The sequence below is a fragment of the Haliotis rufescens genome, unplaced genomic scaffold (assembly GCF_023055435.1).
Source record: "Haliotis rufescens isolate VD_foot unplaced genomic scaffold, xgHalRufe1.0.p SCAF_19, whole genome shotgun sequence".
Taxonomy (NCBI): domain Eukaryota; kingdom Metazoa; phylum Mollusca; class Gastropoda; order Lepetellida; family Haliotidae; genus Haliotis; species Haliotis rufescens.
In genome coordinates this window covers 17,973,018-17,988,279 of record NW_025963879.1, presented here as the reverse complement: position 1 = coordinate 17,988,279, position 15,262 = coordinate 17,973,018, and the positions used below count along the sequence as shown (strand labels likewise).

At 39.9% G+C, this 15,262-nt stretch overlaps 1 protein-coding gene across 2 annotated transcripts in view; it reads left to right on the top strand.

Moving 5' to 3' along the window:
* The window catches only part of LOC125381661, a 38,743-nt gene extending 28,068 nt beyond the window's left edge, over window positions 1-10,675 (top strand). For both annotated transcript variants that reach the window (XM_048398953.1, XM_048398954.1), the window contains exon 2: window positions 6,778-10,675. In XM_048398953.1, the coding sequence (XP_048254910.1) occupies window positions 6,791-8,263 (1,473 nt within the window). In that variant the 5' untranslated portion in view covers window positions 6,778-6,790 and the 3' untranslated portion in view covers window positions 8,264-10,675. The remainder of the gene's footprint in view (window positions 1-6,777) is intronic.
* Window positions 10,676-15,262: the final 4,587 nt, after the last annotated feature.

Here is a 15,262-nt window from a genome sequence, read left to right as displayed (position 1 = left end):
ATATGGAGTGTGTGTATACAGCGTTTGTATATGGAGTGTGTGTATACAGCGTCAGCATATGGAGTGTGTGTATACAGCGTCAGGATATGGAGTGTGTGTATACAGCGTCAGCATATGGAGTGTGTGTATACAGCGTTTGTATATGGAGTGTGTGTATACAGCGTTTGTATATGGAGTGTGAGTATACAGCGTCAGCATATGGAGTGTGTGTATACAGCGTTTGTATATGGAGTGTGTGTATACAGCGTCAGCATATGGAGTGTGTGTATACAGCGTTTTTATATGGAGTGTGTGTATGCAGCGTTTGTATATGGAGTGTGTGTATACAGCGTCAGCATATGGAGTGTGTGTATACAGCGTTTGTATATGGAGTGTGTGTATACAGCGTCAGCTTATGAGTGTCTGTATACAGCGTTTTTATATGGAGTGTGTGTATACAGGGTTTGTATATGGAGTGTGTGAATACAGCATCAGCATATGGAGTGTGTGTATACAGCGTTTGTATATGGAGTGTGTGTATGCAGCGTTTGTATATGGAGTGTGTGTATACAGCGTCAGCATATGGAGTGTGTGTATACAGCGTTTGTATATGGAGCGTGTGTATACAGCGTTTTTATATGGAGTGAATGTATACAGCGTCAGTATATGGAGTGTGTGTATACAGCGTCAGCATATGGAGTGTGTGTATACAGCGTCAGCATATGGAGTGTGTGTATACAGCGTTTGTATATGGAGTGTGCGTATACAGCGTTTGTATTTGGAGTGTGTGTATACAGCGTTTGTATATGAAGTGTGTGTATACAGCGTTTGCATATGAAGTGTGTGTATACAGCGTTTGTATATGGAGTGTGTGTATACAGCGTTTGTATATGGAGTGTGTGTATACAGCGTCAGCAAATGGAGTGTGTGTATACAACGTTTGTATATGGAGTGTGTGTATACAGCGTCAGTATATGGAGTGTGTGTATACAGCGTTTGTATATGGAGTGTGTGTATACAGCGTCAGCAAATGGAGTGTGTGTATACAGCGTTTGTATATGGAGTGTGTGTATACAGCGTCAGCATATGGAGTGTGTGTATAAAGCGTTTGTATATGGAGTGTGTGTATACAGCGTCAGCATATGGAGTGTGTGTATACAGCGTCAGCATATGGAGTGTGTGTATACAGCGTCAGCATATGGAGTGTGTGTATACAGCGTCAGCAAATGGAGTGTGTGTATACAGCGTTTGTATATGGAGTGTGTGTGTACAGCGTCAGCATATGGAGTGTGTGTATACAGCGTTTGTATATGGAGCGTGTGTATACAGCGTCAGCATATGGAGTGTGTGTATACAGCGTTTGTATATGTAGTGTGTGTATACAGCGTTTGTATATGGAGTGAGTGTATACAGCATCAGCATATGTAGTGTGTGTATACAGCGTCAGCATATGGAGTGTGTGTATACAGCGTTTGTATATGGAGTGTGTGTATACAGCGTTTGTATATGGAGTGTGTGTATACAGCGTTTGTATATGGAGTGTGTGTATACAGCGTCAGCATATGGAGTGTGTGTATACAGCGTCAGCATATGGAGTGTGTGTATACAGCGTCAGCATATGGAGTGTGTGTATACAGCGTTTGCATATGGAGTGTGTGTATACAGCGTTTGTATATGGAGTGTGTGTATACAGCGTTTGTATATGGAGTGTGTGTATACAGCGTCAGCATATGGAGTGTGTGTATACAGCGTTTGTATATGGAGTGTGTGTATACAGCGTCAGCATATGGAGTGTGTGTATACAGCGTCAGGATATGGAGTGTGTGTATACAGCGTCAGCATATGGAGTGTGTGTATACAGCGTTTGTATATGGAGTGTGTGTATACAGCGTTTGTATATGGAGTGTGAGTATACAGCGTCAGCATATGGAGTGTGTGTATACAGCGTTTGTATATGGAGTGTGTGTATACAGCGTCAGCATATGGAGTGTGTGTATACAGCGTTTTTATATGGAGTGTGTGTATGCAGCGTTTGTATATGGAGTGTGTGTATACAGCGTCAGCATATGGAGTGTGTGTATACAGCGTTTGTATATGGAGTGTGTGTATACAGCGTCAGCTTATGAGTGTCTGTATACAGCGTTTTTATATGGAGTGTGTGTATACAGGGTTTGTATATGGAGTGTGTGAATACAGCATCAGCATATGGAGTGTGTGTATACAGCGTTTGTATATGGAGTGTGTGTATAAAGCGTTTGTATATGGAGTGTGTGTATACAGCGTCAGCATATGGAGTGTGTGTATACAGCGTTTGTATATGGAGCGTGTGTATACAGCGTTTTTATATGGAGTGAATGTATACAGCGTCAGTATATGGAGTGTGTGTATACAGCGTCAGCATATGGAGTGTGTGTATACAGCGTCAGCATATGGAGTGTGTGTATACAGCGTTTGTATATGGAGTGTGCGTATACAGCGTTTGTATTTGGAGTGTGTGTATACAGCGTTTGTATATGAAGTGTGTGTATACAGCGTTTGCATATGAAGTGTGTGTATACAGCGTTTGTATATGGAGTGTGTGTATACAGCGTCAGCATATGTAGTGTGTGTATACAGCGTTTGTATATGGAGTGTGTGTATACAGCGTTTGGATATGGAGTGTGTGTATACAGCGTTTGTATATGGAGTGTGTGTATACAGCGTTTGTATATGGAGTGTGTGTATACAGCGTTTGCATATGGAGTGTGTGTATACAGCGTCAGCATATGGAGTGTGTGTATACAGCGTTTGTATATGGAGTGTGTGTATACAGCGTTTGGATATGGAGTGTGTGTATACAGCGTTTGTATATGGAGTGTGTGTATACAGCGTTTGTATATGGAGTGTGTGTATACAGCGTCAGCATATGGAATGTGTGTATACAGCGTCAGCAAATGGAGTGTGTGTATACAGCGTCAGTATATGGAGCGTGTGTATAAAGCGTCAGCATATGGAGTGTGTGTATACAGCGTTTGCATATGGAGTGTGTGTATATAGGGTTTGTATATGGAGCGTGTGTATACAGCGTCAGCATATGGAGTGTGTGTATACAGCGTCAGTATATGGAGCGTGTGTATACAGCGTTTGTATATGGAGTGTGTGTATACAGCGTTTGTATATAGAGTGTGCGTATACAGCGTCAGCATATGGAGTGTGTGTATACAGCGTCAGCATATGGAGCGTGTGCATACAGCGTCAGCATATGGAGTGTGTGTATACAGCGTCAGTATATGGAGTGTGTGTATACAGCGTCAGCATATGGAGTGCGTGTATACAGCGTTTGTATATGGAGTGTGTGTATACAGCGTTTGTATATGGAGTGTGTGTATACAGCGTTTGTGTTTGGAGTGTGTGTATACAGCGTCAGCATATGGAGTGTGTGTATACAACGTCAGCATATGGAGTGTGTGTATACAGCGTTTGTATATGGAGTGTGTGTATACAGCGTTTGTATTTGGAGTGTGTGTATACAGCGTCAGTATATGGAGTGTGTGTATACAGCGTCAGCATATGGAGTGTGTGTATACAGCGTCAGGAAATGGAGTGTGTGTATACAGCGTTTGTATATGGAGTGTGTGTATACAGCGTAAGCAAATGGAGTGTGTGTATACAGCGTCAGCATATGGAGTGTGTGTATACAGCGTTTGTATATGGAGTTTGTGTATACAGCGTTTGTATATGGAGTGTGTGTATACAGCGTTTGTATATGGAGTGTGTGTATACAGCGTCAGCATATGTAGTGTGTGTATACAGCGTTTGTACATGGAGTGTGTGTATACAGCGTCAGCATATGGAGTGTGTGTATACAGCGTTTGTATATGGAGTGTGTGTATACAGCGTTTGTATATGGAGTGTGTGTATACAGCGTTTGTATATGGAGTGTGTGTATACAGCGTTTGTATATGGTGTGTGTGTATACAGCGTCAGCATATGGAGTGTGTGTATACAGCGTTTGAATATGGAGTGTGTGTATACAGCGTCAGCATATGGAGTGTGTGTATACAGCGTTTGTATATGGAGTGAGTGTATACATCGTCAGCATATGTAGTGTCTGTATACAGCGTTTGTATATGGAGTGAGTGTATACAGGGTTTGTATATGGAGTGTGTGTATACAGCGTCAGCATATGGAGTGTGTGTATACAGCGTTTGTATATGGAATGTGTGTATGCAGCGTTTGTATATGGAGTGTGTGTATACAGCGTCAGCATATGGAGTGTGTGTATACAGCGTTTGTATATGGAGTGTGTGTATACATTGTTTTTATATGGAGTGAGTGTATACAGCGTCAGTATATGGAGTGTGTGTATACGGCGTGAGGATATGGAGTGTGTGTATACAGCGTCAGCAAATGGAGTGTGTGTATACAGCGTTTGTATATGGAGTGTGTGTATACAGCGTTTGTATTTGGAGTGTGTGTATACAGCGTTTGTATATGGAGCGTGTGTATACAGCGTCAGCATATTGAGTGTGTGTATACAGCGTTTGTATATGGAGTGTGTGTATACAGCCTTTGTATATGGAGTGTGTGTATACAGCGTTTGTATATGGAATGTGTGTATACAGCGTTTGTATATGGAGTGTGTGTATACAGCGTCAGCAAATGGAGTGTGTGTATACAGCGTTTGTATATGGAGTGTGTGTATACAGCGTTTTTATATGGAGTGAGTGTATACAGCGTCAGTATATGGAGTATGTGTATACGGCGTGAGCATATGGAGTGTGTGTATACAGCGTCAGCATATGGAGTGTGTGTAAACAGCGTTTGTATATGTAGTGTGTGTATACAGCGTTTGTATTTGGAGTGTGTGTATACAGCGTTTGTATATGGAGTGTGTGTATACAGCGTCAGCATATGGAGTGTGTGTATACAGCGTTTGTATATGGAGTGTGTGTATACAGCGTTTGTATATGGAGTGTGTGTATACAGCGTTTGTATATGGAATGTGTGTATACAGCGTTTGTATATGGAGTGTGTGTATACAGCGTCAGCAAATGGAGTGTGTGTATACAGCGTTTGTATATGGAGTGTGTGTATACAGCGTCAGCATATGGAGTGTGTGTATACAGCGTTTGTATATGGAGCGTGTGTATACAGCGTCAGCATATGGAGTGCGTGTATACAGCGTCAGCATATGGAGCGTGTGTATACAACGTTTGTATATGGAGTGTGTGTATACAGCGTTTGTATATAGAGTGTGTGTATACAGCGTGAGCATATGGAGTGTGTGTATACAGCGTCAGCATATGGAGTGTGTGTATACAGCGTTTGTATATGGAGTGTGTGTATACAGCGTCAGCATATGGAGTGTGTGTATACAGCGTTTGTATATGGAGTGTGTGTATAAAGCGTCAGCATATGGAGTGTGTGTTTACAGCGTTTGTATATGGAGTGTGTGTATACAGCGTCAGCATATGGAGTGTGTGTATACAGCGTTTGTATATGGAGTGTGTGTATACAGCGTCAGCATATGGAGTGTGTGTATACAGCGTCAGCATATGGAGTGTGTGTTTACAGCGTTTGTATATGGAGTGTGTGTATACAGCGTCAGCATATGGAGTGTGTGTAGACAGTGTTTGTAGATGGAGGACGGGTATAGGGTTCAGTAGATGGAGGGTTTTCACCGTTAGTACAAGGATTTCGTGGGGTTTTCTAAAGAATTAGAATTTTTTTGTCATGCTTGAGACTGTTGAAAAAAATTGCATTGTTGGAAGGTATTGTCTTTAAAAAGTAATTAGACCCACAGTTTTAATTAAAAACAATCTCCAGACAGTCCCCACCCCGTTCCTCTCCCCCACCCCCAGAATATCAACGTTCTTAAACGTTCAGGTTATTCACCGTGAGTTGAAATGAGAAACAGAAAATAATATGCATGGTCGTATTTGGTATCAAGTATAGTTGGGTTCTTCTCTTCAAAAGAAACAAGTTTTATATTTTCAGCATGCTGCATAAATAATCGTATTTATTACCCACGTGGTGAAGGGAAGTGTGACTGACTTCTGATTTTGTGGCCCCAAATATCCCAAATGTGAACAATAACACTCCCTATCTCTAGCGTAAAACGCCGTGAGTAGGCCTAGATCACGGTTGTCTTTTCTTATTCCGGTGGCGACCTTGCCCTTCGACCGTTCGAAGCTGTCACTGACATGCAAGCAGACTTGAGTTTGCTGATTTTCAGGTCTTCAGTATAGGATGGTAGAGTTAACATTAATGTCTTTGGCGAACACTCTGCATTCCCTCTTCCAAAATGGTACGAACATGATATAAATTCAGCTGAGAGATCAAGGAAACCGAACCATTTTGATTGCACAGACGGGACACCGACAGTGCGAGTGACCGACTGTAAGTCCGATATTCAAAGCGCGACGCTAATGGGACTTTTTATATTTTCATATCGGTGTCCTTCGTATAAACAACATGGCGCTTGAATTACCATTAGTTGAAGAATTTCTTCCAAAAGGATCTTGAGCGTCGGTGCTGTTATGTTTGCAAACATAATTGCAGGGGCATGTTGTTAATGCGTATCCATAGAAATGTCAACAATGCCCATATTTGGGCATATATCAATATTCATGCGCAACCAGATTTGGCAACCGGTTTCAGTTTGGTCGGTCAACGAACGAAAGTTGTTATGTATTTACACTTAAATATATATTTAACGTGGGTAATAAATAAAATACCACACTCATTCTCATGAATGAGTGTAGTATTCTCTATATATGTCATACCATCATAGCTATTAATCCATTGCAATTGCAGATTGTAATCCAGAATGAATGCTGAATGCATATGGATCTTTCTGGACGATTCCAATCTGTGGATAGAAGCCAAAAAGGCAAAAGGTGACGATTTCAAGAGAAAAGAGTTCAAAGAAGACCCTCGCTTGAGAATAGAATTTGGAGAGTTGGCTACTTTCATAAGCAATGAAAGACAAATAAAAGAAGCAACATTGTATGGATCAGAGCCGCCACCAAGTGACTCAGTATGGGAAAAGGGGAGAGAACAAGGCTGGAAAGTAAACTTATCCCAGAAATGTCGCTGGTCAGGGAAAGAGAAGATGGTCGATACCCAAATTGTTGCTGATGTCACAGAATTAGTTTGTGACCCCAAAAACCGGGAACATGGATCTACGGTTGTTATAGTTAGCGGTGACAAAGACATGTATCCGTGCATTGAGAAAGCTATGGCAAGACAATGGAATGTAGAAGTTTGGGCAATGGAAAATAGTTTGAGTGAAGGCCTGAAGAGTTTGAATAAACAAAACCAGTTCGTGAAAGTTCAGATTTTTTTAAAAGAAGATTTTGAAAAAATTACATATATCAAAGAAGAGTTTACTTACCACCAAGAAAGGAAAGATGATATGTTAAGCCGTGGGGTCGTGCTACAACAATGCCAGCGTCAAGGCGAGGAAAGGATAGATTTCATGGGTAGCATTAAGAATATTCTTGATAGTTTCAATTGGCCTTGGCAATATACGCGATTAAAGTCAGAGGCTGCTGTGAACATACTGATTCTGTTCTGTCGCGGACAAGGGGAATCTGACGATACGGATACTCCTTTAAATCGTTATAAGCCAGAATTAGAAAAGCAGTGCGTACCTAAATTATGCAAAGACGTTCTGACATACTTTCAATACGACAAAAGCGATAATCAGTACACAGCTCCTATTGAAACACATAACAGGTATGGCTCACTTCCGGGTGTTCAACATGCCGATGACGTGACAACCCCCTCCGCTGCCACTGACAAAATATCCGAAATTGCCTCTACCTTTGCCCAAGACAGTAATCCTGCTGGTACCTCTGGCCGAATATCACCTAGCGAGGCCACACAACGCGATGTGCCACCGGACATTACCCATCAACAAAGCCAGGATGCTGCAATTCCAGGAAAAAGTAGCGAAGAACCATTTAAGCTAGTTAGGTCCAAAAAGCAGAAAAGATACCAGCGGAGCTCTGACTTTTGTCAATTTCAATATCAGTGTGTCAAAGGTAAAAAATGTACACATAATCACAGAGAAGATCAAAAATTATTCTTTGAAAAGCGGAATAGATGTGTTGAAGATAAGCCCGCCTACTATGTGCGTACATACAAGACCTGCATATGTATGAGTGGTAAATCGTGCCAAAATCGAGATGCATGTGCTTATGCTCACAGTGAAGACGAACAGGTATGCTGTAAGTGCCATCTTCTAGGACATGCTACAGATAAATGTCCAAAGAATGCGACAGATCAAAAGAAGTGATCTGAACAAGTGCATACACTGTGAACTTATCCATGATAATTTGCATCAAAATTTGTATATAGTTTGTACATGAAACGTTTTTGTCTTAACCTGTACTATTCAGGAATCAAAACCGGATCTTCAGCATGACGAACCAATGAATTTACAACTAGGCTACCCTACCTCTCCTACAGGTCGTTGTTATATGAACCTAGATATGTTACACTGTGGTCAGCAGGGTGTGACAAAGCCTTTGAAAATTTAAAGTGCATTTTATATTCATATATACTTTGATGCGTATGCACATGCATACCTGATTTCTGCTCAAACCCGTATCCGGAGAAACGTACAGAGTAAACTGTATACAGGGATGGATGGGTAGCCTAGTGGTTTAAGCGTTTGCTCGTCACGCCAAAGTCCCGGGTTCGATTTCCCACATGGGTATAATGTGTGAAGCCCACATCTGGTGTCCCCTGCCGTGATATTGCTATATTGCCAAAAGCGGTGTAAAACCAAACTTACTCGCTCATTCACTCAATTGTGGTTAATGCGTTCGCACGCCACGCTGACGACGCGGGTTCGATTCCCCACAGGGGTATCTGTCATCGGGTCGTAAAACAAGTCTCATCACGTTCTCGTGGCCTAACCGCTTCCTTCTCCCCTAATTGCCCGGGATCGTCACCGTTCGGCTAAGTCCGGCGGTCGTCATACTCCGGTGTCTGTTCGTTCTTTGTTAGAGAATTGGTGACTCGTAAATTTTATTTTCTTTCTGTATAATCGCATACTTTTTGTACGTATTCATTTGATATATGTTATCTCATGTATGTTTGGTACCTTATTCTCATGTATAGAAAATGTTTTCAGTAACATTGATTTTCGCACAGTAGCGGGATTATCTAGTACTTGTAGATATTTCTCGTGTATTCATGGTCATATTTGCCACATCAATAATTGTACATAACGGTTGTAAATCACTAGTGGTACTGTTGGATAGCGTATCTTCAGCGCTATATTTTGGCATCTACATCTCCAATATTGGTTTAGTAGTTAGTTTACCATTTGGGTTTTTCCTGTGTTTGGAAACACATTTTGTTTAGCTCTGGTATAAGCTCTTGGCGAAGTATGCGTCTTCACCTCCAGGAATGGCTAGGCCGCCTTGCCGACCGTTTCGGTCAGGTCGAAACTTTGGTTTCCTTAGTAAGTGGTTATGGGGCAGTTTTCTCTCAGGTACCGATTTACTCTGGTGGTATTGAGCTAAAACGTATTGGCTAGACTTTTATATTTAGTACCCCGTATTTCTAGCAATCCTTGGATAACCAAATTTTCCGCGATTGTATAGTTTAGGCCAAGTACCTATTTTGGGAGTTAAGTTACTCTTTTGGTCAAGTATCCTTTTTTTAATAAGTGTGATTCCAGATACTCCGTAGATCAAGTACTTTGTAATTTGGGGAAGTCTATTATTTCCTTGGCCAGTCTGAAACTTTAGTCTACACGACTAGTTTGCTATTCAGGCGTTTTCGTCTATTTCATTGTCCAAGAGATTTGCTTTAGGGATGTGACCTCAGTGTTATTATCTCCCTATTTAACGCCGTTGAGGTTAGTCACTAATTAGAGTGTTGAATTTAGGATAGGATAAGTTTTATTCCATGCTGAAAGGCCTCAGGCCCACAGTACAATTCTGTTTTCGGGAGTGGTTACAGATCCGATTAACAGGTCATATTCTAATTAACATAGCATGATAAATGAACATTGATAGATTTTTTAGAGTATCTTTATCAGTTGTTGACGTGATTGTTATAATTTTTTGTAGAGTGGGATGTACATAACAAGGCAGATCAATATATTTTCTTCTTAGGTGGTCTCATTTTGGACAAACTAACAGAAAATGAAACTCATCTTCAATCACATTTAAACCACATTGCTCACATATTCTCAATTCTCTGGCTAGGTTTCTATGCCTGCCTACTTCGATCCTAAGTCTATGAGAGCTGCATCTAAATTGTGCTAAACTTATTCTAAACCTTTTAAAGTTGATGTCAAACAAATAGTATTCTGGGGAAATCGTTATCTTGAAAAGCTTGTAATAATTGCATTTTTCTGAACTTAAAACATGCGAAGCCCATTCTTGTAAGTATATATCCTTAAGTCTTTGGCGTAAAGATACTAAAAATGTGTTGAGTTAATGAACTCTTAGTTGTTCATTGGTCGCAGCCGCCCTAATTTGTTGTTTATGCATCTTGTCAATTATCTTGTGTTGATTTAGCCACTCTTCTTTTTTATTACTGTTATACAGCTGCTTAGCTATAATTAACGTGTACTGTTGCTCTGATCCTATAAATCAGTGATCATTGTCAGTGTAAATTTGTTTTTTTATCTTTTATATTGTCATCTATTGGTACAGTTAGCCGAGAATAATAAAACTGTGAACTTTCACCACGTTTCCAATTATTACTTTATTCTTGTTTAATGACACGCTGGTCTCTGGAGCACCCTGTAGGTACACTGTGCGAAGCCTAATTTTGGTGTCCCCCATCGTGATATTATTGGAATATATCTAAAAGCGACGTAAAACCATGCTTACAAACTTACAAGCTTATATATGCTACTCAAAAGAAGTTAAGGAACCTCCGATTCTTTCTAATTGTCAGAGTTAATCTGTCATAACATGACAGATTAACTACAGTAATATAAAAGAATCTGGTGTTCTTTAACTTCTTTTGAGTAGTATACATGCCGCCGTGATACATAACACGCCTTGCGGAAAATCTATTTCTGTTCATACGCAAAAACAACTGTCTGTGATAATCTTTTGGTAGTCGTTTAGGGAAACAAGAATGATATAAATTAGGATAGGTCAGTTCAATAACAGTAGACGCCATTGATGAACACATCAATGAATACTTTTTAAATAGGTTGAAGAATACAATAATAGAATCCATGTGATATTGTCGATAAAAGTAAGGATAGGATCAGTCTTATAGGAAAGGGTTTTCTGAATTAGGTTGCAAGTGATGTAGTCAGTTCCTTTACAGTGCAACATAATGCTCATTTGGAGGACAAAACAACTATCTTTTGTCTAACCATATAATTTGTTCTAAACACCCAGATGTATAAAAACAAGGTGACTGAATTGGGTGAGAGGCACTATATCCAGAGGTTTTGTAGCAGATGTGTACATGTTGATTTTTCAGGTAATTGATAAAACACTTCCCTACAAATAATTTTTTTCGTTATGTTTTTGGTCACTCTGAATTAGATACGAAACATTCTCTGGCAGAAAATATGGGATCGACTTTTTACAGACATGAACTGATAAATATAGAATACTAATAGAGCTCCCGTGTAATACCAATTTTATGAAACGAGAGAATAGTTCTGGTATCTGACGAGCAAAAGCGAGTCAGATACCACAACTATTCACGAGTTTCATAAAATTGGTTTTACACGGGAGCGAGTTTAGTATTTTATTTATTACTGGCCATTTATAACGTTTTTAGAATTATACTGTTGAGTGTGAATAGGTTGACACCTACACGATCCACGGCATAATCCAACTGTGTTAAACACAGCAATACTTCAAATACGTCAAAAGTTGAAACGTATGAATTTAATACCATCCAATGGTCCACAATTAGAAGTCGGGTGTCCGTTCCACAAAATTATCGTAGCGTTAAGGTTATCGCAACTCCTATACTTTAATTTAGACCACGCTACCGTCGCGCTACCGTACGATCGCCTTGCAATCTCGTTAAAATCAGATCTTAGTTCTCGCTACCGCTAAACAATTAGTTCTCGAGAACTAGCGAGAACTAAGATCTGATTTTAACGAGATTGCAAGGCGATCGTACGGTAGCGCGACGGTAGCGTGGTCTAAATTAAAGTATATGAGTTGCAATCACGTAACAATACCCGATGACGTAATTTGTGGAATTTTGTTGCAAGATCCTTCGGCGAAACAATGCCATGTGACGTCAACCTAGGTACAAGGTTGCTGGGGTCATCGAGTGTGCATAAGCTCCTCTCAGTGATCCATCATCTCCACACGCAATGTCGTTGAATAAGCCAAGGGATGTTGAGAGCTTTCAATGTTTGTTAGAGAAACGTGTTCCGAGAGTACATAAGCACGCGTTTTGGTATTACACAATGTGTAATACTGCTGTATGTTTATTAAACGGGAGATCTCTTTACGGGCAAGTAATAAAACGTTTATATGATACAGGACAAAGCTGTAAATTTATTCTGCCCGGCGACTTAACGCCATAAACCAAGAGTATACATGACTTTATATTAGATGGATCCGACTATCTACCTGTTGACGCTGACAATAGATGATTTTGACCATCCCCGTCATTCTTGTGATCAACGCGACAACTCTTATGGAAGATGACATCTGCAAGTTATTTTGAATTCACATAGTTAATGGGAGATTTTCGTCTGACAGTCCGAGTACCTTTACGTTATTCTCGTCATATAGATGCACATGCCAATTGTGTGTTCGATAACTGTGACGTGTTTACGAGTAAGCAAGTTGAACAAATACGTACCAGTGCGCCTCTATTATCAGAATCAATGTATAAACTTCCCGATGCCATGTTCAGAAGATTTTAGCAAATACAAAAGATTTCAACTTTAACATAATAATTTATGCTGCGTGAGTTTGATACTCTACTCGAAGAGGATATCAATCGGGCAATTGAAATTATCTGATATTGTGCTAGGTCCTGTGTCAATTCTGCGACGAGATTTGTGCCTTCCGATAGCAAAGTATGGATTGCAGCTACCATAGTTTGATCATCAATGTAGACAACTGAAATCGGCCAAATACCGAGCGCTTTACAAATATAGAAAATTCAAATGTGAAGTTTGAATTAATTTGAAGAAATGGGTTGTCTTAAATAAGTAAATAGATAAGGAGTTAAAAAGAAGCAGCTTGAAAGTAATGATCTGAAAAAAGTAATAGTGCCGACATGAGTAATGCTGTGAACGTTTCTGGGGGGCAATAAAAAAATCCTATTGCATCGGGAGACTGGTTCCAGCACTTCAATGGGCTACTGAACGCCACCGTGGTCTAGTGGCAGAGCCTCAGCCCGGAGAGAGGAAGGTCCGGGGTTCGTTAAAAGATGGAACTAGTTGTTACCCTGTCTGGCGCTCGATATTAAGGGGCTAAAACAAGGACTGGTCGGCTCGGAGTCAGTATACTGTGTCTGAGTAGGGTATTCATGTTAAACTGCGGCATGGTATCTCAGTGTGCTAGCACTATAAATCGGCATCAGTCCGGACTACAAGCAGCCACACAAACACACATACATGCACGTCGCTATATAAGTGCAATAATCTTGGACGCGACGTTAAACCCCATTTCAGCTCACCTCAATGGGCTACTTAACCTTGAACTTACTTCAGCTCCTACTGACTTTGACCTTGATAAGTACTTAACAAATTCTATTCATAATTTTCTTTTGTGCATTTCTGCATTAATAATATTTTAACAGATAATATTCTAAGCGGAACTGTAACAAATGGAGAAATTACTGAAGGAATAAAGGCATGAAAGCGTGGCAAGCCGCAGACGACGGTATTCACAAGGAATTTTACATCATTTCATAGACAGACAGACAGATATTTTATTTTCGTCTCACCGCTGTACATCATAAAAACATGCATGAAATAGATGTTTATACCTAAAAATAATAATACAGCGCCACTCATATAAAGTTATGAGAGACGATACACGTAAACTTGATGATACATACAGAAAAAAATGTTTTACCCCTATAGCAATATCTTTCTGCGATTGATATTAAAAAGCAGGTTTTGTCAGTGACATATACCTCATGTTTAAAAAGGACACACAATTCTCATTGTTTGAGAGGTTTAAAAAGCTGGACATTATACTCGTAAATAGTGTAGATCTTTGATAATCGTAAAGTGGACATTGGAAGAAAGCATGTTTTTAATCTTCAAGATGATCATTACCATTAAAGCACACTCTGTCTTCAACCTTTAAATTAATATATCTGATGTTTTCGATTCTTAAAAATGCAATATCACATCTGAATTTTGTAAAGGCAGATCTGTAACATCGGGGAATATAGCTCTTGACACAGTTTTCACAGCAATAACATATGGAATTTGCTTGTACCAGAATATATCTTTCCATAAAAGATCCTGACAGATTTTCAGATATTTTTCCATAAGGACATCTTGTATTTTGCTGGAAATATATTTCGTATTTAAACCAGTGGTGATGTTGAATATACGCAGTATGTTTAGGTCGGCCAATTTTGCCGAAAAACGTGAGTTCCAGTTCTTGTGATTGGCTGCCTGCCTTTCCGCCCATAAAAATACATGTTTATTTAATCGACCAGGTATATTTCACTGTCTAGCGATACATATCCACTGTCTGACACTCGGAGGTATCCACTCTGAATCCCCTTTAAGAGCCAAATTAGGTTCATATCTGCCCACGCCAAAAATAAACCTGATAGCCTGGCGGTGTACCGCATTAACAGCAGATGCATCACAGTTACCCCATACAGATGCGCCGTAACTAAGGGCAGACCACACCACAGTGTCATATAACTAAGAAAAAATACTAAAATGTATACCTCCGATTGTCTTAAACTTAATACTAAAATAAGTAGGCCTAAAGCTCTGTTAGCTGAATATCTAAAGTTATCAGCCCTATCGTGGACCCATGTAAATCTGAAAGATTCTTTAATAATTTGATTACTTTTAATCTATTCAGTTGTGTGAAACGTACGTAAATCCATTGTGAGTGGAAGATGTGACGACTCAGGACGTGAGCTGCTGCATATATTAAACAATTCAGATGAACATATTATATAATCAACCACGCTAGCAACTTGATTTCCTATAAAAGTGAAAACCCCTACACCCGCATCTGATCCACATCTTCCATTCATAATATGGATGTTAAGAATACTGCACATATCTAACGAGCATTTACCAAACCTGTTTATAGTCGAGACCGCCTCCGTGGTCTAGTGGTAGAACGTC